The 23,395-nt window shown below is 32.0% G+C and overlaps 1 protein-coding gene across 1 annotated transcript; it reads left to right on the forward strand.

Moving 5' to 3' along the window:
- Nucleotides 1-16,237: 16,237 nt before the first annotated feature.
- On the forward strand, nucleotides 16,238-17,185 carry LOC127552503 (olfactory receptor 4K15-like). Its single transcript, XM_051983009.1, has one exon. The coding sequence runs from the start codon at nucleotides 16,238-16,240 to the stop codon at nucleotides 17,183-17,185; it is 948 nt and encodes a 315-aa protein (XP_051838969.1).
- Nucleotides 17,186-23,395: the final 6,210 nt, after the last annotated feature.

The following is a 23,395-nucleotide window of genomic DNA, read 5'->3' on the forward strand; positions in this document are numbered from 1 at the left end:
TTCCAATTTTGCCTAATGCAATGCCTTGAACAAAACCTCATATCTATTTGAATCACTCTACTTTTTTTCTTTCTATGATACAATGTTTCTTTCACATTGTGAAAGTTTTAGTAAGTTTATTTATAAAATTGAGAAGCGTTTGTATAGTGATATATTTTCAGTTTATGAAACTGTGAAAACTTACAAGGATAGGTGAAATTAGAGTAAAAGTTTTATGAAAAGCCCAAATCTAATTCTTTGTTGTTGCACAATCATGTCTGACTCTTTGTAACCTCATTTGGGGTTTTCTTGGTAAAGATCTGAAATAGTCTGTAATTTTCTTCTCCAGTTTATTTTACAGATAAAAAAAAAAAAACTGAAGTAAATAGAGTTAACTGACTTGACCAAGGATACACAGGAAGAGGAGTCCTCCTGACTCCAGACCTAATATTCTAGCCACTGCCCTATTTTAACTCTTTCCAGCTGCTGTTACATAGATCTATCAGGATTTCACAAATTATAATATTAAGTATCATAGTTCTATTATATTGTACCCAATGAATCATATAATCACTGAGATTGGGGAAAAGAATTAAGATCAAATGAGAGACTCCCAAAGCAGGTATTTATGAAATATGTAGTTCCAGAAGTGAATGCAAGGGATAATATTGTAAAAAAATCACCCAGGCATGGGTTCTGTCAATAAAAAGTTATAATTATTAAAAAAAAAGAAACATGCAGTTCCTATTAAAGGTATTTTGTCACTGTGTATAGATCAACATTCCTCTACTCCACCTTAGCCATGAACAAAGATGATGACAGTCTTGTTCTTGCAATCACCCACAAATTCATTACGTTTGTATTCAAGCATTCTTAAATCCCTCCTTCTAGGCATAATTCTTTGCCTTTCCACACATTCCTTTACTTTTCTTTACCAAAATCTTCATCCACATTGTGATCTTCAACTATCAAATTCCTTAATTCTATATCAGATCATTATCCCTGCATTGATCACTTTTTCTTCTTTTCCCCAACTTGTCTCCTTGGTAAATGAGTTAAATTCTACACAGTACTTTTTTCTTGCATTCCTTGACCCCTTAAAATATCACTGATTATATCTTTACAAGCCTCAGTCTTGGATCCCTTTTACAATCTTCTGTATTCCCTCTTAAATTCCTGCTGCTTAATGAAAGTAGAGAAACTTATGTAATCGTTATGAATGAATCCACAACAAAGATACATACATACATATATATATATATACATACATACATACATATATACACACCCAATCTCAAGTGGATCATTCCAGTTACTGGACAATCCTCCTCTATCTCCATCTCAATTCACTATCCTTTTTTCCACAGTAGTTCTTATAAACTTTTTCATCTTTCCCCAAATGTCTCATGAATCCCACTAAACATACAATCACAAATAAGAAGTTTGTCTCATATTTTACAGGGTGAAAAAATAAGGCTATATTCTGTGAGCTCCAATCTTTCCCTGCTTGCTCATCACATATCATTCATATACCTTTAACCACAATCTCCTTCATCTCTGACACACATAAAGAAATTGTATTACTCCTGACTGACAGAGTCCTTTGCTCACATAAGTGATCTCAAATCCATTCTGTCTCCTCCAACAGATCTCCCCCTCTCTCATCCCTTAATTCCTTACTTATCTTCAATCTCTTCTTATCTACTGATTTCTTCTCTGCTATTTCTCCTCCATCATCAAAAACCTCTCACCTTAGCTATCTATGCCTGATAATTATCACTCTATATATCTTTTCCCTTTATGATTATACTCATTAAGAAGCCTGTTGACTTTCTTCTAATAATCTTGTTTCCAACTTCCTTCAACTCAATTAAAAATTCAATTGGTCAAATGCAAAAGGAGATAAAAAAGCTAATTGAAGAAAACAATTCACTGAAGACTAGAATTGAACAAATGGAAGTGAATGACTTGATGAGATATCAAGAATCAGTCAGATAAAACAAAAAAAAAATGAAAAAAAAAACTAGAAGAAAATGTAAAATATCTCATTGGAAAAACAACTGAACTGAAAAATAGATCCAGGAGAGGTAATCTAATAATTGTTGGACTTCCTGAAAATCATGATGATAAAAAGAGCCTAGATATTATCTTTCAAGAAATCATCAATGAAAAGTTTCCTGATGTCTTAGAACCAGAGGGTAAAATAGTCATTGAAAGAATTCACCAATAACCTCCTGAAAAAAGAACTCAAAATGAAAACTCCAAGAAATATTCTAGCTAAATTTCAGAATTATCAGATCAAAGAGAAAATATTGCAAGCATCCTGAAAGAAACAATTCAAATATCAAAAAGCCACCATTAGGATTACACAAGACATAGACGCTACCACTTTAAAACATCAAAAGGCCTGGAACCTGTAATTCAGAAAGGCAGAGGAACTTGTATTGAAGCCAAGAATCAATTATCCAGCAAAACTGAGCATTATGGCTCAGGGAAACAGATGGGCATTGAATGATACAGATGAATTTCACTTATTTCTGATGAAAAAAAACAGAACTGAACAGAAAATTTGATCTCTAAATATAGAAATCAAGAGAAGCACAAAAAGTTAAAACAGAAAGAAAAAAATAACTGTTTCTTTCAAAAGTTAAAAAGCTTACATCTTTCTATGAGAAGATGGTATGTTTAACTCCTGATAGCTATGTGTGTTATGGGTATATTTAGAGGGTGCAGGTAAAATTTGATTTTATTGTGATAATATGATAAAGAAACTAGAGGAGGAAAGGGGAATGTACTGGGAAAATAGGAAAATGTAGGTAAAAATGAGTAAATTATATCTCAAGAAGAGGCAAAAAAGACCTATTACATTAGAGAGAAAAAAGGAAGAGGGATGAGCAATGTGAATATTACTCTCATCAGATTTGACTTAAAGGGAGGATATCAAACATATTTAGCTTCACAGAAAAACTTGTCTCACCCTATAGAAAAGTAGGAGGGGAAAGGAGAAAGGAAAGGGAGAACAGAAGTAGGAGGGGAAAGGTATAAGAAAGAGGGAGGGCCTGTAAAAAAGGAGAGACCTTTGAGGGAGAAGGTGATCAGAAGCAAAATGCGGGGAGAAGGGAAAGGGGAAAGTAAAGACAAAGTATAATTTGGGAAAAATAAGATGCTGGGAAATACAGTTAGTAATTTTAACTATGAATATGAATGGGATGAACTCCCCCATACAATGAAAGTGGGTAGCAGAATCGATTAAAAGCCACTATACTACAATATGTAGTTTACATGAAACACATTTAGAGTGACATGTATAGAGAAAAGGTAAAAAACTGGAGCCGAATCTATTTTACTTCAGCTAAAGTAAAAAAAAGAAAAAAAAAAGGCAGGGGTAGTGATCCTGATCTCAGATCAAGCAAAAGCAAAAATATATGTAATTAAAAGAGATAAGGAGGAAAACTACATCTTGCTAAAGTGTACCATAGATAATGAAGTAATATCATTACTAAACATATATGCACCCAGTGCATCCAAATTCTTAAGAGAGCTGCAAGAAGAATTAGACAGTAAAACTATACTAGTGTGTGTGTGGAGGGTCTAACCTTGCTTTCTCAGAACTAGATAAATTGGAACACAAAATAAATAAGAAGTCAAGGAGGTAAGTAGAATTTTAGAAAAGTTAGGTATGTAGTTCTAATTGTTCAGTGATGAAGAGAGTCATCTACAAAGGAGGGTTTTGGGAACTGAGTCTGGACCACAACATAGCATTTTCACTTTTTCTGTTGTTGGTTGCTTGCATTTTGTTTTCTTTCTCAGTTTTTTTTCCTTCTTGATCCAATTTTTTCTTGTGCTGAAAGATAACTCTGTAAATATGTATACATATATTGGATTTAATAAACATTATAACATATTTAACATATATTGCCATCTAGGGAATGGGGTAGGAGGAAGCAGGGGGAAATTTAAAACAGAAGGTTTTGCAAGGGTCAATGTTGAAAAATTATCCATGCATATGTTTTGTAAATAAAAACTTTAATAAAATTTTAAAAAAAGAAAAAGAAAAGCTAGATATGATAGATTTTTGGAGAAAATTGAATGGAGACAGAAAGGAGTATACTTTTTTTTCTCGGAGGTACATGGAACCTACACAAAAGTTGACAATGTCTTAGGTTATAAAAATTTCAAAATCAAATGCAGAAAAATGGAAGTAGTAAATGCATCTTTTTCATATCATGATGCAATAAAATTATATATAATGGGCCAGGGAAAAATAGACCAAAATTAATTGGAAATTAAATCATCTGATCCTAAAAAAATGAGTGAATTAAAGAATGAAAGGTTGAAACAACAATTTATAGACACAACTGATAATTTCATCCAAGAGACTGACAATAATGAGACAACATATCAAAATTCATGGGATGCAGTCAAAGTAGTTCTTAGGGGAAGTTTCATATCTCTAGATGCTTGCTTGCAGAAAACAGAGAAAGAGAAGATCAATGAATTTGCCATGCAACTAAAAAAGCTAGTAAAAGAACAAATTAAAACCCCCCAATTAAATACCAAACTTGAAATTATGAAAATAAAATTGAAAGTAAAAAAAAATCTATTAAATTAATAAACAAAACTAAGAGTTGTTTTTAGGAAAAAAACTGACAAAATAGATAAACTTTTAATTAATTTGATCAGAAAAAGGGAAGAAGGAAATCAAATTGTTAGTATTAAAAATGAAATGCATAAACTTTCCATGAACAAAGAGGAAATCAAACAATAATTAGGAGTTGTTTTGCCCAACTATATTCTAATAAATCTGATAATCTAAGTGACATAGATGAATACTTACAAAATATAGATTGTTCAAATTAACAGAAAAGGAAATAAATTACTTAAATAGTCCCATTTTAGAAATAGAAATTGAACAATTCCTAAGGAAAAAATCTCTGGGACTAGATGGATTTACATGTGAATTCTATTTAAGGAACAATTAATTACAATAGAGTGTAAATTATTTGTAAAAATAGGGAAAGAAGGAATCCTAACAACTTCCTTTTATGACACAGACATGATGCTGATACTTAAACCAGTAGAGTTAAAATAAAGAAATTTATAGACCAATTTCCCTAATGAATATTGATGTAAAAATTTTAAATAAAATATTAGTAAAGAGATTACAGCAGCAAGTTATCCCCAGGATAATACATCATGACCAAGGAGGAAAACACCAGAAATGAAAGGCTGGTTCAATATTAGGAAAACTATTAGCATAATTGACTATATCAATAACCAAACTAACAAAAATCATATGATTATCTCAATAAATGCAGAAAAAAAAGATGCAAAAAAATTTGACAATCCAACACCCCTTCTTATTAAAAACACTAGACTACAGGAATAAATGGAGTTTTCCTTAAAATGATCAATAGCATTTATTTAAAGCCATCAGTAAGCATTATATGTAATATGGATAAACTAGAATCATTCCCAATAAGATCAGAGATGAAACAAGTTTGCCCACTATCACCATTACTATTCATTACTGTATTATAAATGTTAGCTTTGGCAATAAGATAAGAAAAAGAAATTAGTTAGAGTAGGTAATGAGGAAAGCAAATTAGCATTCTTTGCAGATGATATGATGGTATTTTTAAAGAATCCTAGAAAATCAACTAAAAAACTACCAGAAACAATTCACAACTTTAGCAAAAGTTGCATAATACAAAATAAATCATCATTATTTTTACATGTTATCAACAAAGTATATCAGCAAGAGATAAAAGGAGAAATTCCATTTAAAATAAGTATGGATAATATAAAATATTTGGGAATCTACCTGCCATGGCAAAGTCAGGAACTATATAAGAACAATTACAAAACACTTTCCACACAAATAAAGTTAGATCTAATCAACTGGAAAAATATCAAATGCTTATGGATAAATCAAATGAATATAAGAAAAATGACAATACTATCTAAATTAATTAATTTATTCAATCCCATACCAATCAAACCCCCAAGAAATTATTTTACAAAAGTAGAAAAAGTAATAACAAAGTTCATCTGGAAGAACAAAAGAGTTTCGAGGGATTCATGGAAAAATGCAAATGAAAGTAGCCTAGCTGTACCATACCTAAAAGCAACAGTCCTCAAAATCATTTGATACTGGCTAAGAAATAGAGTAATTGATCAGTGGACTAGGTTAGGTTCACAAGACAAAACAGTCTTGAATACAGTATATCTAGTGAGTCAAAGAGTATTATGAGTATAGTAATGAGTCAATATTTATGGCAGCCTTTTTTATAGTTGTAGGAAACTGGAAATGGAGTGGAAGCCCATCACTTAGAGAATGGCTAAATAAGTTATAGTACATGAATGTTATGGAATATTATTTGTTCTATAAGAAATGATCTGCAGGATGATTTTAGAGAGGCCTGAAGAGACTTACATTAATTGTTGCTAAGTGAAATAAGCAGAACCAGGAGATCACTGTAGATAGCAACAGCAAGATTACATGATGATCAATTCTGATGGATGAGGCTCTTTTCATCTGTGAGATGATTCAGGCCAGTTCCAGTATTTTTGTGATGAAGAGAGCCATCTGTATCCAGAGAAAGGAGTGTGGGGTCTAAGTGTGGATCACAACATAGTATTTTCACAGTTTGATTGTTGCTTGCTTGAAGTTTGTTTTCTTTCTCTCTTTTTTTCTTTTTTAATCTGATTTTTTTTTCTCATGCAGCATGATAATTGTAGAATTATGTATAGAAAAATTGCATGTGTTCAATATATATGGGATTACTTTCCATCTGGGAGAAGGAGTATGGGAAAGGTAGGGGGAAAATTTGGAACACAAGGTTTTACAAGGGTTAATGTTAAAAATTGTCTATATTTATATTTTGAAAATAAAAAAGGTTTAATAATTAAAAACAAATAAAAGAGGAGAAAAATTTAAATAAACATAAATACATTCAAATTATCTGAAATTATATACTTATGAACTTATATACACTTATACTAAGGATTGGGTAGAGGCATAAATCATACCTTTTTTGTAATTTTGAAACATTCATTTGATTTTTTTACTGTTGCTCTTTTTATATTAAATTGAAATACATATGTATATATGTATATATGTATACTTCATGTTATATCAATTAATAAAACTTTTTCCATACTTCATTAGATTCAACATGATTATTATTATTATTTTAAAATTTTTTTATTAAAGCTTTTTTATTTACAAAGCATATGCATGGGTAATTTTTCCAACATTGACCCTTGCATAACCTTTTGTTGCAAATTTTCCCCTCCTTCCCCCCACCACATACTCTAGCTGGCAGGTAGTTCAATACATGTTAAATAAGTTGAAATACATGTGAGATCCTATATTTATATACATATTTATATAGTTATCTTGTTGTGCAAGAAAAATCAGATCAAGAAGGAAGAAAAAAACTGAGAACCAAAACAAAATGCAATCAAATAACAACAGAGAGAATGAGAGTGTTATGTTGTGGTCCACACTCTCTTCCCATGATTCTCTCTTTGGGTGTAGATGGCTCTCTTCATCACTAAACAAGTGGAACTGGTTTGAATCATCTCATTGTTGAAGAGAGCTATAAATAGATTAGTTTAGGGAGTATTGTCATCTTTATTATATTTGCTTGACCTAAATACAAACACTTAATATTTTTCCAATTGCTTAGACCTAATTTTATTTGTGTGGACAGTGTTTTGTAGTTTTGAGCATATAGTTCCTGACTTTCCTTTGGCAGATAGACTCCCAAATATTTTACATCATCAACAGTTATTTTAAATGGAATTTTGTTGTTGTATAGGAATGCTGATGATTTATGTGGATTTATTTTGTATCCTGCAACTTTGCTAAAGTTGTCAATTGTTTCTAATAGATTTTTAGTAGAATTTCTGGGGTTCTCTAAGTATACCATCATATCATCTACAAAGAGTGATAATTTGGTTTCCTCATTAACTACTTTAATTCATTTAATCTCTTTTTCTTCTCTTATTGTCAAGGTTAGCATTTCTAATTCAATATTTAATAGTAATGGTGGTAGTATGCAACCTTGTTTTACCCCTGATCTTATTGGGAATGGTTCTAGTGTATCCCCATTACATATGATGCTTGCTGATGGTTTTAAATAGATGCTACTATTTTAAGGAAAAATCCACTTATTCCTATACTCTCTAATAGGAATGAGTGTTGGATTCCATCAAGTGGTTTTTCTGCATCTATTGAGATAATCATATGGTTTTTGTTAAATTGGTTATTGAAATAATCAATTGTGTTAATAATTTTCCTAATATTGAATCAGCCCTGCATTCCTGGTATAAATCCTACTTAGTCATGGTGCATTATCCTGGGGATGGTTATCTGTCATTTCTAGTAATATTTTATTTAAGATTTTTGCATCAATATTTATTAGAGGGGTTGATCTATCATTTTCTATATCTATATTTTTATAAATATATTTCTATATCTATAATTTTCTTTCTCCTTTTTCTTCCTAACTGGTTTAGGTATCAGTACCATGTCTGTGTCATAAAAGGAATTTGGTAGGAGTCCTTAATTCCCTATTTTTCAGTTTATATAGTATTAGAGTTAATTGTATTTTAAATATTTGATAGAATTTACATGTAAATCTGTCTGGTCCTAGGGATTTTTTCTTAGGGAGTTGTTTAATAACTTGTTCTATTTCTTTTTCTAAAATGGCACTATTTAAGTAATTTACTTCCTTCTCTTTCTGGGAGGCGGGGCCAAGATGGTGGAGACAATACACATTTCTCTCTGACCTTCTCTACAACCTGCACAATTAATTATGAAATCTAGCCTCTGAATAGCTTTGAACAGGCAGAACCCACAAATCTTGGGAGTGCAACAAATTATCAGCAGAAGATAATTTTGAAGATTGCCAGAAAAGGTCTGTTTCAATAGGAAACAGGAAGGAGGTAGCCAGCGCAACAGTGAGTTCAAACACCAGCACAGACAGTGCAGAGTCTTGGGGCCATGACCATATATTAGGACATAAAGATCTCAAAATAAAATGCAGAAAGGCAGAAATAGTAAATGCATTTTTTTCAGATCATGATGGAATAAAAATTACATTCAATAAAGGGCCAGGGGAAAATAGACTAAAAAGAAATTGGAAACTAAATAATCTCATACTAAAGAATGAATGGATGAAACAGCAAATCATAGACACAATCAATAATTTCATCCAAGGGAATGACAATAATGAGACAACATACTAAAATTTGTGGGATGCAGCCAAAGTGGTAATAAGGGGAAATTTTACATTTCTGGATGCTTACTTGCAGAAAATAGAGAAAGAAAAAAATCAACAAATTGGGCTTGCAATTAAAAAAGCAAGAAAAAGCACAAATAAAATACCCCCAAGCAAATACCAAACTTGAAATTCTAAAAATAAAAGGAGAGATCAATAAAATTTAAACTAAAAAACCTATTGAATTAATAAATAAAATTAAGACTTGGTTTCATAAAGAAACCAACAAAATAGATAAACCTTTAGTTAATTTGATTAGAAAAAGGAAAGAGGAAAATCAAATTGTTAGTCTCAAAAATGAAAAGGGAGAACTATCTACCAATGAAGAAGAAATTAGAGCAATTATTAGAAGTTACTTTGCCCAACTTCATGCCAATAAATTTGACAGCCTAAGTGAAATGGAGGAATACCTACAAAAGTATAAATTGCCCAGATTAACAGAGGAGGTAGTAAATTACTTAGTCCCATTTCATAACATGATTATTGTTATTCATAACTAAGAATCCGTTTTCTTTCCAGTGTCTTTATACCTTGAACTTATCCTCTTCCATGTACACTTTATTTCTCAACTTCAGACATATTTCGTACTGATATAACATTTTATTTTCCCCAGTTATATATAAAAACAATCTTAAGAATAAATTTATTTTAAAAAATTTTGAGATCTAAATTTTCTTTTTCCTTTGCTCCTTCTCCTTGAGAAGACAAGCAATTTTATGTAGATTATACATATGCAGTCATGCATAATATATTTCCATATTAGTCAGGTGGTGATAGAAAACAGATTTGAAAAATCAAATAAAAATGAAGAAAGTTTTAAACAAGTAAGATTCAACTTGCCTTCAACTCTATTAGTTTTTTCCTTAATTTCCATTTCTTTGCAACCAGAAAAGGAGTTGACATATATATTTTGGCATATAAACCCACACACATACACCCCGCTCCCTACCCCCCCCCCCCAAGATATTTCTTTAAAAAAATCTCTTTAGGATATAGACCTAGTAGTGTTATTGATGGATCAAAGATCTGTACAGTCTTATAATCCTTTGGGCATAGTTATGTATTGCTCTCCAGAATGGTTGAATCAGTTCATAATTTCAGCAACTTTGCATTCATGTCAATTTTTCTATATCATTTCTAATTTTTCTTTTCTGTCATGTTATCCAATCTTAAGCATGTGTGGTTATACTCCAGAACTGTTTTAATTTGCATTTTTCTAATCAATAGTGATTTGGGGATTTTTTTTTTCATATAACTATAGAAAACCTTGATTACTTTGCCTGAAAACTGACTGTTTTATACCCTTTGACCATTTGTCAATTGATGGATGTTTTATTTTTATAAATTTGACTCAGTTCTCTATATATGTGAGAAATAAGGCCTTTATCAGAGCAACTGGTCAAATATTTTTTTTTTCATAGCAATGATTACTGTGTGTTTCCCTCCATCCTATTTCCCCTAGTTTATTCTATTTTTTCTCTTCTTTCACCCAGTCCATCCTAGAAAGTATTTTGCTTCTTTTGCATTCCCCCATAATATATTCTCTCTTCTTTCAGCATCATCTCTCTCATCCATTTCCCCTCCTACTTTCCTACAGGGTAAGATAGATTTCTATACCCAATTAAGTTGTGTTATTCCTTCTTTGAATTAATTCCAGTGAGAATAAGTTAAAATTCTTCCTTCTGTGTCTTTGCCATTTTCTCCTCCATTGAAAAATCTCTTTTAATCTCTTTGATGTAAGATAATTTATCCATTTATTCTTCACCCTGTTCCCAGTGCATTGTTTTTTCACACCACTTAATTCCATTGCTCTTAGATAGCATTCTGTCCCATTTGACTTACATCTGCATATGTATACTCTTTCTAATTGCCTTAATAATGATACCTTAAGAGTTACAAGTATCATCTTCTCATGTAGGAATGTAAACATTCTAGCCTTATTGAATTCCTTGTGACTTCTCTTTCCTGTTTACATTTATATGCTTCTCTTGATTCTTGCATTTGAAAGCCAAATTTTCCATTCAGATTTGGTCTTTGCATCAGGAATGTTTAAAAGCCCTCTATTTTACTGAATATGCACCCCTCCCCAAATATTATATTCAGTTTAACTGAGTAGATGATTCTTGATTGGAATCCTAGCTCCTTTGCCCTCCAGAGTATTATATTCTAAGTCCTTTGATTCTTTAATATAGAAGTTGCTGAATCTTGTGAATGTGACTCCATGATATTTGAATTGCTTTTCTGGCTGTTTGCAATATTTTGGGAACACTGAAATTTGGCTATAATATTACTATGAGTTTTCATTTTTAGATCTCTTTTGGGAAATGCATTCCTTTAATTTCTATTTTACCCCATGCTTCTAGAATACCAGGGAAATTTCCTTGCTAATTTCTTGAAAGATGATGTTTAGACTCTTTTGTTTTGTCATGGATTCCAAGTAGTAATTTTTATTTTATCTCTCGATTTATTTTCCAGGTCAGTTATTTTTCCAACGAGATAATTCTTCTATTTTTTTATTCTTTTAATTTTATTTTCTTGGAGTCATTAATTTCTACTTTCTAAATTCTAATTTTTAAGGATTTATTTTCAATGAACTTTTGTCCTTATTTCCCTCATTTGGCCAATTTTATTTTTTTTAGGGGTTATTTTTTCCAATGAATTTTTGTACTTCTTTTTCCATGTAACCAATCCTGCTTTTAAAAAAATTCTCTTCATTTTGGGGCTCTTTTTCTTACTTTCATTTGTAACTTTTATTCCTCCTTTACTGAGCTATTGAATTTTGGGGGGGTAATATTTTTTTTCTCACATCCTGCATCACTGTCAGCATTGTCCCAAGTTCTGGGCTTTTCATGCTGTTTTTCAGAGTTAGTTCTGGGAATCTGCAAATTTTCATTTCTTCCAAGATAGTATAATCAAAGCAGAAGTGTGCTTAGTACTCTTCTGGCTTGTATTCTGATCTATAAGAGACCATAAACACTCTTTTTGTTTTGTCCTGGAGTTGTGACCACCCTGGTCCCTTATTTTCCCAACCCACTAATTCTGGTATGCAAGTACTTCTAGTTAAAGGACTATGACCCAGGATTTTTCCCTGGATCTGTATATGAACAATGCAACAGAGTCTTGAACCTAGTGCAAGTAAAGGAAGCCCTATAGTTTCCATCTGACCACTTGTTAGACACCTTTATAATCTTTGCACTGAGAGCTCTGGAAGATTCTTTTCCTAGTTCAGTTACCCCAAACATCTGCTGCTGGCTTACCAAAATATTGCCTGTGCTAGAATGACTTCTCTGAAAGAAGCATACAAAATAAAAAAGCAACATAGCAGAATGGATAAGGAACTGGACCTGAAATTATGAAGCTCTTAGTTCAAAATCTAATTTTGATATAATAAACTTTTTAACTTTGGACAAGGTATTTATCCCCTGAATCAGAGCATTCTTAAATAGAATTTAGGAGATTGAGAAACTTGGATGGGAAAAATACATCTTTAATTTTTATTAGCTTTTAACAGAAATTTACATTTTCTTCAATTATTTTAAGGCATTTTACCTCCTTGAGGAACCTAAACACTTCATCAAGGTAGGTCCAATACTCATGCATGCATATAAACATAGATAGGGACACACCCACACATGCATGCACATGCACATACATACTCAAATTCACAGGTTAAAAACATCTGATCTCTGATCTTACTAAGGAGAATGATCCTGGGAATTCACTTCATATTCCTTAAAAATCTCTCAGAAAGATATGCTATTGGGAACTACTCATAACCTTTGAGAATCACAAGACAGATAAATGGATGTGGTAATGACAGAGAGGGAATAAACAAGTAGGATAAAAGGTTTGCTAGAAGGTTGTATAAAATATCTTTTGAATTATTATTATTCCAAAATATATGAAGAACTTGTGGCAAAAATCTCTCTGGGACAAACCTTCCTTCCAATGAATAGTTAGAATACAATGCCTACTCAACCTTCCCTGTTCTTATCACTGAACAAAGAAGTTGGGTGGGCCTGATGAAAATAAGACAACGAAAGGTAATAAATGAAGAATATTTATTTATTAAAGCCACAATAGCTCAGCTTATTCATTTAGAGTGCCAGAAATGAACAGATTGGGCAAATGTCTATACTACTTATGAATTCATATGGCAGCTCCTAAAGGACCAATGTAAGTTTTGACTATCTCTCTATCAATACCCTCCTCGTATAACTATATACATGCATCCCATGTACATTAAAAATGCTATCTATGTTATTCTTTTTGCAACAATACAAATTTTAAGTGTCATCTCTATTGTCTTAAGTTTTTTCAAAGCTATTATTTTTATTTTGCTATTTTTTTCTTTTTAATCCCAGCCCTGATCAAATTGTAACTTTGTTATATTTATGCCATTGAACTTCTAATCTTAAAATGAAATCTTTCCATGCTAAATTCAGGTAACAAGATTTACAATCCGATAAACCATCTGTTCAGCTTAATTACTTCTTTTTCAACTTGAGATTTGAAAATCACAGTACTTGTGTATTACTATCAAAAAAGGTCTTTGAGCTTTTAGCTGTTACGTCAATAAAAAGTATTTGAATACAAAAAAATAAAATTTCTGGCATTAATTATGTTCACTTAAGAACTATTCACTGAAGAACTTATTTTAAATAAGTGAGTAGTTATTAAATAAGAACTTAAATAAGAACTAAGCAGCAATCTAGGCAGCTACCCTTCCCAGTGTTGCTTAAATTCAAATAAGTTTATTTTTTTCCTTGACCCATATGAAATATCAGATAATGCTACTGAGAAATTCACTCATATCCATAAGTCAGTTTTAGTGATAATTTTTGATGATGATGTTTATAATCATAGCATCGCATATTTCATATTTCTAATCACTTTAAAGACTTGAACCATGTCATAATCTTCAAAGAGAGTAGATTAAGAGCTAAAAGGAATCCTAGGAGTATCTAGTATTAACCCCTCATTTTATATATGAGAAAACTGAAGACTGAGATGTGAAACAATATCCAAAGAGTCATACATATACTAGGTACACTCAGACTCAGGTCATCTGCTTTTGAATCCAGTACTTTTACTACCACATTATCCAATGAAATTGTGTATATGATAAATGATAAAGGAAATCTAGTTATCATTAATTCTTCTATGAGTGATGTTTCACTTTATTCAATGGTTGTAACAGCAGCTGATCCCCATAGAAACTACTGATATATAAATGATCATTCAAATATTTATATTAATTAGTCAAATAAGGCAGTTCGGTTATCTTACTAATTTTAAGTAGCCAATAGTCTTGTTGATTCAGTCCAGTGTGCTGAATTAATCATTCATGATAGAAAAGGGTATGGCAAATTTCAATGGTCACTCAAGGAACCATACCAATGGCCATCAGCTTAAAAATGGAGTCCATATAAATGAAGTTCATTATTCAAGTTCGTGTTGTAAGATGATTGAGCCTTTTTTTTTTTTTTTATGAATGATCAATAAATAACAGTGTCAACCCAATCTCAAGGCAAAAAGATGGAACTGCTCTTTTTCATACAGGCATTTTTATAGTGCTTAGAAATGCTTTATATATGCTCTTTCCTGGTTAAATATTGTTGTAGACAGGGAAGACACATGACTGAACTTTTTTTTATACTTGATCATCCAAGGAGGATTTATTAAAACAATTACATGTGCTTTCCCTGTGAATTGTTCATATGAGTGGGAATAATGATGATTTCATAGGCTGATTCTTACATTATTATGTTTTGGGTAGCGAATGGTTAATGAAGGCAGGCAGATATTTATAAGGCCAATGGAGGATGAGCTAAATGTAAAATGAGGATCAAAGTGATAAAAAGAAATCTGAGGGAGAAGTAATCACTTTCATTTTTAGCATTCTGGGAAGACTTAATGGTAGAGATGGTATCTAAATTGTATATCATTTGTGTCTAATACTTTTGGAATGTTGAAAAGAGATGGAAGTAATCATTCAAAAATATTAAATACATAGCTTGAGGAACTCATTTACTCCAAATGCAAAATAGATTTTAAAATTTAGTAAATTGTTCTGAGTAACTGAATTTCTTCATCTACATAACAGAGTTTATTCATTTTAAAAGACTTTAGTATGTTGTAACTGTAATAAAATGTTCAAAAGGAAAAATGATTTGATTTTATTATGCTTGATTCCAGAAGGAATAACAATAGGTGGATTTTGGGGAGAGCCAAATTTTGATTCACTGAAAAAAATGTTCTTAATATTGGAAAATATTAAGAAATTCTGCTGACTTCCTTGAGAAATTTTGGATTCTTCTCCACTAAATTCTTTAAGCAGACATTAGATGACCATTTTCCAAAGATGTCATTGGAAAGTCATTTATAGATGGAATGGACTTGACTGTGGTAGCACTTTCTAGATCTGAGCTTCTGTGATTCTATGACTCTGACATGCCCATAATTATATGGTTGGTAAATGAGATATAGATTTCAAATCTGGTTCTTATATCTCAGTAAATGAGTAACATCAAGCTATCCCTGATTTAGCATTTTTGATAATTTAGATAGACTGTTCTAAAACTTGAGTTTATATTAATATGAGCCTAAGTATATAACTTGCAGCTAAATTAGTGATGTGAAAGAAAGAATTATTAATCTATTTCTTAGCATATCCATAATGTGCCAGGATATTCCTCTGAAGAACAATGGAAGGCATATGTACTTCTTCCGAAAGAAAATGAAATGTGTGTATATGTGTGTATGTGTGTGTTTATGTATGTATGTGTATGTGTAGGAGGAACTGAATAAGGGATTAAAGGAGATATAAGTTGTCATATCAGCCAATGGAATTTGTCTTTTGATTTTATCTCACATTTTCATTTCTTTATTAATTATATGATGTTCTCATATCTTTTTTTCCAATTTCTCCACAGAAAACTTCTAGTCCAATCTTGAAATTTGAGACCATGGACCAAGCAAATTATTCAGGAGTAGCTGAATTTATGTTGTTGGGGCTTTCTGGGTCCTCAGAGTTCCAACTTTTCTACTTTTTGTTTTTTACTGTGTTTTATATGGCTATTTTGTTGGGCAATTTTCTCATTGTGCTCACAGTCATCTCTGAACCTGCCCTGCACACTCCCATGTACTTTCTGCTCAGCAACCTCTCCTTTATTGATGTGTGCCTATCCACTTTTGCAACACCCAAGATGATTGCAGACTTCCTTTTGGAACACAAGAGCATCTCTTTTAATGGCTGCATGGCCCAGATATTCTTTCTACATGTTTTTGCTGGTGGTGAGATGGTGCTTCTTGTAGCTATGGCATATGACAGATATGTGGCTATTTGCAAACCCCTACATTATGCAACCATTATGAGTTTGCAGAAGTGTACAGGCTTAGTTGTGACTTCATGGGTCATTGGAATCCTGCACTCCTTGAGCCAATTGACTTTCACAGTGAACCTACCCTTCTGTGGCCCCAATGAAGTAGATAGCTTTTTCTGTGACCTTCCCTTGGTAATCAAACTTGCCTGTGTAGATACATATATTCTAGAGATAATGATGCTTTCTGACAGTGGACTGATGGCCATGACTTCTTTTATATTGTTGCTAATTTCCTATACTGTCATCTTAGTTACTGTGCGACGACACTCATCAGCTGGCATAGCAAAGGCACGTGCCACCTTGACAGCTCATATTACTGTTGTAACACTATTCTTTGGACCCTGCATTTTTATCTATGCCTGGCCATTCAGTAATTTTCCGGTGGATAAAATACTTTCTGTATTTTACACCGTTTTTACCCCTCTCTTAAACCCCATCATCTATACCTTGAGAAACAAAGAAATGAAATCAGCCATGCAGAAACTGAGAGACCAGTTCATGAATGTCAGACAGCTTTTACAATTGTCCTAGGCAATAAGGGTCTCTTATAATTAGAACTCAATGTGCATGGCACTCCTCCTTTGAAATATATTACTTCTGCACTATTAGACTAAGAATCTTCTAATGAAATCCTGAACAGAGTTAAAGAAAAGCCAAATGGGAAAATCAACTGCTCATCTTTTATCATTGCCTACACATGTCCCTTAATATTTATACTTATAGACTATGCTAACAGCATCTATTTTGAGAATAAAAGCATTTATTACAGTTACATTGTGACAGATAGACAGATTTAGACACAAACTCATAGAGAGACACATAGAGAGATAACTGATACATAATAGATGATTAATAGATATGGAAGATTATATATGATAGATAATAGATTATTAATAGATTTATAAGCTATAGTTGTACATAGATGTATATATACAAAAAGAGAAAAAAAGAGAGAGAAAGGAGGGAGAGAGAGTAGTTTAAGTGGTAAGGGAATTTTATTTTAACTATTTATACTTAATATTATTTCAAAATGTTTTGGTCTGATATTAAAAATGTTCCTTGTAGTATGACCTAGAACAAAGAAGACCAGCTTTGAAGTCAGAAAATGAACAAATATTTGTTAAGTTCTTATTATATGCAGGGCACTCAGCTAAATTCTGAGGAAACATATATGAACCACCAAAAAGGCAGCTCTTGACCTCAGAATGTTTATAGGATAATGAAGGAAGCGACATATAACTGAAGAGTTGAAATAGAGGCAAAGGTATAGAAACAGAGAAATACTTGCCCTGGAGCAAGGTGGCAAAGCCTAGAGAGAGTCAAAAATAGAGCCAGGAGAGGCAAAATAATGGACAGGGTCTTCTTCGAAACAGAGGTTCTGAAAGACCTTCACTGGGATTGCAACGGAAAAGAAATGTTACAGTGTAAAGAGTTCAAGATGGCTGGAGAACTTCCATGGGGAGAATTCAGCTGAGCCATGGTGTTGAAATACTAAGAAACAGAAGTAGAGTCAGAAAATCCTGGTTCAAACTCTGCCTCTAAGACTTTATTTGTATGAACATAGGCAACTCACTTAACCTTTCAAGTGATTCTCTGAGATCATAAATTACAGATTATTTATTCATCTGATAGGAGATTCCACATCAGGAGTTTTCTTCTAATGAAATCATAGATCCAGAAAAAATAGCAAAAATATTAACTGGAGTGACATAGAAACTCTTCATTTTAATGAATTCTTTCATCATAGAGAGAAAAATGATAAATGTTAGCTCTATTTTTATGAATTATCAAAATTTTGAGTAACCAGAATCTGAATGAATGATTTTTCACTGTTGTTACTATCCTCCCTCTCAAATCAAAACTGTATTCATATTTTGTATATATTTGACATATTTGTATACACTGACTCTTTTGTTAGAATGTAAGCTCCTTGACAGCAAGGATTATTTCACTTTTATTTTTCCAGCATAATACCTGACATATATTGCATGCTTAATAAATGCTTGTTGATTAATTTATTGATTCTTTTTAATATATCTATTCTACATGGAAAATTCCATTTGAAATATAAAGAAATAAATATTTGTATCCACTCTGGAAGTGTAGGATTTGCCTTTAAGTTAAAAGAATGTAGGAAAAAAGCCTCTTGAATATGAGTCTTTAAGGTAGACTAGTTAGAAGAAAAACAAGTCTTTAATAGTGATTGTTTTAATTTGGGAGTGAGTCTTCCCAAAAGTTTCTTGAATTGTGAGGTTCCATTGATTCTTTTTAGGTCCTTGGAATATCTGAAGGATATAGAATGCAGTAGTATTTCACCATGTACTAAGTGGGGCGAAACACTGCACATTCCACTAGTCTTCTGCTCCCTAACAAGGTTATCAATTACAAGAATCTCCTTTGGCTGGGACACTGATACATTGTTGGTGGAATTGTGAATACATACAGCCATTCTGGAGAGCGATTTAGAACTATGCTCAAAAAGTTATCAAACTGTGCATACCCTTTAATCCATCAGCATTATTACTGGGCTTATATTCCAAAAAGATCTTAAAAAAGGGAAAGGGACATATGCAGCCCTCTTTGTAGTGCCCAGAAACTGGAAAGTGAGTGGATGCCCATTAATTGGAGAATGGATGAATAAATTGTGGTATATGAATATTATGGAATATTATTGTTCTGTAAGAAATGACCAGCAGGATGATTTCAGAAAGACCTGGAGAGACTTAAATGAACTGATGCTGAGTGAAATGAGCAGGACCAGGAGATCATTATATACTTCAACAGCAATACTATATGATGATCAATTCTGAGGGAGGTGGTCCTTTTCAACAATGAGATGAACCAAATCAGCTCCAATAGAGCAGGAATGACTTGAACCAGCTACACCCAGCGAAAGAACTCAGGGAAATGAGTGGGAAGCACTACATAAAATTCCCAATCCCTCTAGTTTTGTCTGCCTGCATTTTTTATTTCCTTCACAGGTTAATTGTACACTATTTCAAAGTCCAATTTATTTTGTACAGCAAAATAACTGTATGGATATGTGTATATATGTATATGTATATATATATACATATATATATATAGTATTTAAAATATACTTTAACATATTTAACATGTATTGGTCAGGCTACCTTCTGGGGGAGGGGGTGGGGAGAAAGGAGGGGAAAAATTGGAACAAAAAGTTTTGCAATTGTCAATGCTGGAAAATTATCCATGCATATATCTTGTAAATAAAAAGCTATAATTAAAAAAAATTTTAAAAATTAAAAAGAAAGAATTTCTTTTGTTACATTTTCCCCCTACAACAGTAACTAAAATTACACAGAACTCACATATCATGCATCATGTCCTGCCAAAGGGAGAGATGAATCTCCCTTTCCCTCCTATTGTCTTTACAATCCCTGTTAATAACCAACTCCTGTTTAAGAGGTTGCCCATTTCACACCTTTGGGAAAATCTAGTTAAGGTTTTTAATAATCCCCATTGAACAATGGACTATTGTTGTCTGTTTACAGGTCACTCATAAAATATTGACAGTCTTCCAATTTCACTACAAAAGTAGGAGTTTATAAAGATCTATATTTTAAAGTAAATAAACCCATACTAGAAAACGAGAAGAATTTAGTATCTCAGATTTCAGAAAGAACTTCTCTGACATGCTATATATATATATATATATATATATATATATATATATATATATATATATATATATAAAACTGGTAGGTGAGAAAACAAGACTGCAATGAATTGCATTAATAATAGATTTTGACCAAAGTCTTATTTTGTTTATTACTAAATGCTTTCTGAGAGAACATCAGGTTTCACATGGGAGTAAGTAAGTACTGAGAGACATAGGAGGGGGAATGGATAAACACTGGAATTTTTGCTTTTTTAGCATGTAACATGATTTTTAAAGAAAGTGTGCAAAAAGTCTATAATTCTTCACTGAGGTCAATGATGAACTGTTGTAGTTATAATAGAATGAGAAAAATTTTCATTTTCTCTTTCTCTCCTCTCTCTTTCTCTTCCTCCCTCCTTCCCTCTTTCTCTCTCTCTGTCCCTCTCTCTCTCTCTGTCTGTCTCCGTCTCTTTTTCTTCCCTTTTTTTCTCTTTACTGAGCTAGTAAATGAATCCATCACCTTATTGGCTTGAATGCGTTTATTTATTTTTTTTAACTAATGCAAATTAATTCTCCTCTTTACTCTTCTCCCCCTCCGCACACATATACACTCATACACACATATACCTTCTTATCCTGTTTAAATCTTCTTCATGTTTTTCCATACATTCTCCAAGGAGAATTCATCCTATGAACTAAAGATTAAATTGAAAATCAGAAGAAATTACTAGTATGATTATCTTTTACTTTGAAAAGGTATGTGTTTCTACAAAATATTCTAAAGTATTGCCCAAAGAAATCATGTGCTATATATGAGATTTGTTTGTTTCTTTATGTTTAATCACTAACTTATTTATTCTTTTTGACATTCTCTAGTTACACCTGTATAATATACAAAAATCAAGGTAAAAAGGAAAATATTAATCAATGTATTTCATGTATATGTGTGTATGTATAAGGGTATTTATAAAGGGTACATGTGTATATATGTATATAAATATATGTATATATATGAAACAATTTGCTTGATTTATTTTTCCTCTAAATTGATGAATTTGTTGAATTCTTAATAATTTGAATATTTTCTTCTGAACTAATGAATTTCTTTGATACCCTGTAGAAATAGCCTTTATGCAAGGGGATCTGTGATTCAGAATGGTCAAATGATTTTTAATTTCCTTTCCTATTTTCTTTGTTGAAAGTTAATTAAATTAGTAATCAAAAATGGAGTTTTTTTTTTTTTGAGGCTTCTCAAAGACTGATGCTTTTTTATACTACCTTCTAATATATTTTCTTATATATTTTACTTTCACCTATATTTTCCCTCATAGAAGAGAAAAACAGTTAACAGGATGCTTTTGCCAGGCATCTAATAATACTCTACTACTCTACTCTAATAATCCTTCCCACCCCTTGACTGAGAAGAGGGAGGAATACTTTGTAATCTTACTTCTGGAAGTACAATTGGACATTATAGATAATGTCATTCCCTCGCCTCCCTTTTTTGGCATTAATTTCATTTATAACTGATTGAATTCATAAAAATCCTCCCATGTTTCTCTAAATTCTTGATATTTGTCACTAAATTTTCTATTCAGTTATATATTTTTGGAAATATGTGACAATAACTTTGGGAAGTCATTTCATAACTTTAAACTTTAGTTTCCTCATCTGCAAAAAATGCAAAAGATGAATTGACTTTCTTCTAGCTCTAAATGCTTTTTTTCTCCTTTAAATTGTAGCAAATTTAATTTCATTTAGATCTTTCTCCATTGAATAGTCAGAGTCTATAATGTGACTTTAGAATTATACTTAGAAAAATGAGCAATTATTGAGTTTAGCTGCAACCTCATTCAAGAGAAGAATCTGTATCTCAGGAAAGATAAGAAAAGAGATCTCAAAGCATGTATCATAATAGAGTGATGAAATTGGACTCAGGAAGATTTGGGTTCAAATTCTTCCTCAGATGACTAGTTCTATGATGATGGACAATAAACTTAATACTCTTTGCGTCTCAAAAAAAAATTATTGAGTTTAGGAGAAAGCACGCACGTGTGTGTGTGTGTGTGTGTGTGTGTGTGTGTATCTGTGTGTGTATGTATATGTGTCTTTACAAAGTAGATTGAGAGATCTGCCACCCACATATAAGATTCATTCAAATAAGTTAAAAATGCAATTCAATAGCTTTAAAAAAAATTATCGTATTTTATCACTTGGACAAAGCCAGCATTTGGTTGTAAACTTAGTGCCAGATATTATCATTGTACAAACATAGACTGAAATGTCTGAGGTAGGCAAGAATCTCAGCATAAGAGAAAGGAAAAATCATAATCTAGAGCCCACTTAGGGTTGTGTTTAAATGTGCAAATAATAACTTAGATTATATCCTTCTTTTAGGTTTGTACTGAACATTATCTCTTTTTATCCTACTAACAATTTTGGGAAGTAGGTGCTATGATTATTCTCACTTTATAGCTGAAGAAACTGATTAAACAGAAATTACATGACTTGGCTGTGATTATACAATTAGTATGTATCTAATGTTGTATTTGAGCTAAGGTCTTCTTGTCTCCAGGCACAGTGCTCTATTCATTGCATCACCCAGTAGTGAAAGAAATGGTTGAGTGCTTATTTGGAATGTCAGTATAATCACTGCCAGGAAGCAACTTGATTTGGCAAAAAAGAATCATATGGATAGTCAAGGCAAACAAATTAGTTGGATCATGATGTAGTTGTCTGCTGTTTGTACTCAACTGCCATCAAAGTTCTTCCAAAACATGGCTCTATTCTAGTTAACTTTTTCATTGTGTAGTCCAAAAAGCTTTATTTGAATAATGGAGAACAGTTTCAAAAAGATGTTACTTTTTGTCTAATGGAAAAAGAAAGACTAGTTGCCTCACTGAATTTTTTCATTAAGGGAGGAAGGAAGGAATGAAGGAAGGAAAAGAGGAAGAAAAACAAAGGAAGGAAAAGTAAGAAAGGAAAAGGAAGGAAGGAAGGAAGGAAGGAAGGAAAGAAGGAAGGAAGGAAGGAAGGAAGGAAGGAAGGAAGGAAGAAGAATAAAGGAAAGAAGGAAGGAAGAAAAGAAAAACATTCATATAGTTCCAGAATACCTA

Source organism: Antechinus flavipes, chromosome 2, assembly GCF_016432865.1.
Source record: "Antechinus flavipes isolate AdamAnt ecotype Samford, QLD, Australia chromosome 2, AdamAnt_v2, whole genome shotgun sequence".
NCBI classification, from domain to species: domain Eukaryota; kingdom Metazoa; phylum Chordata; class Mammalia; order Dasyuromorphia; family Dasyuridae; genus Antechinus; species Antechinus flavipes.

Bases quoted from the DNA above. Each gene is read 5' to 3' on its own strand.
- LOC127552503 (XM_051983009.1), top strand. From the start codon at position 16,238: ATGGACCAAGCAAATTATTCAGGAGTAGCTGAATTTATGTTGTTGGGG.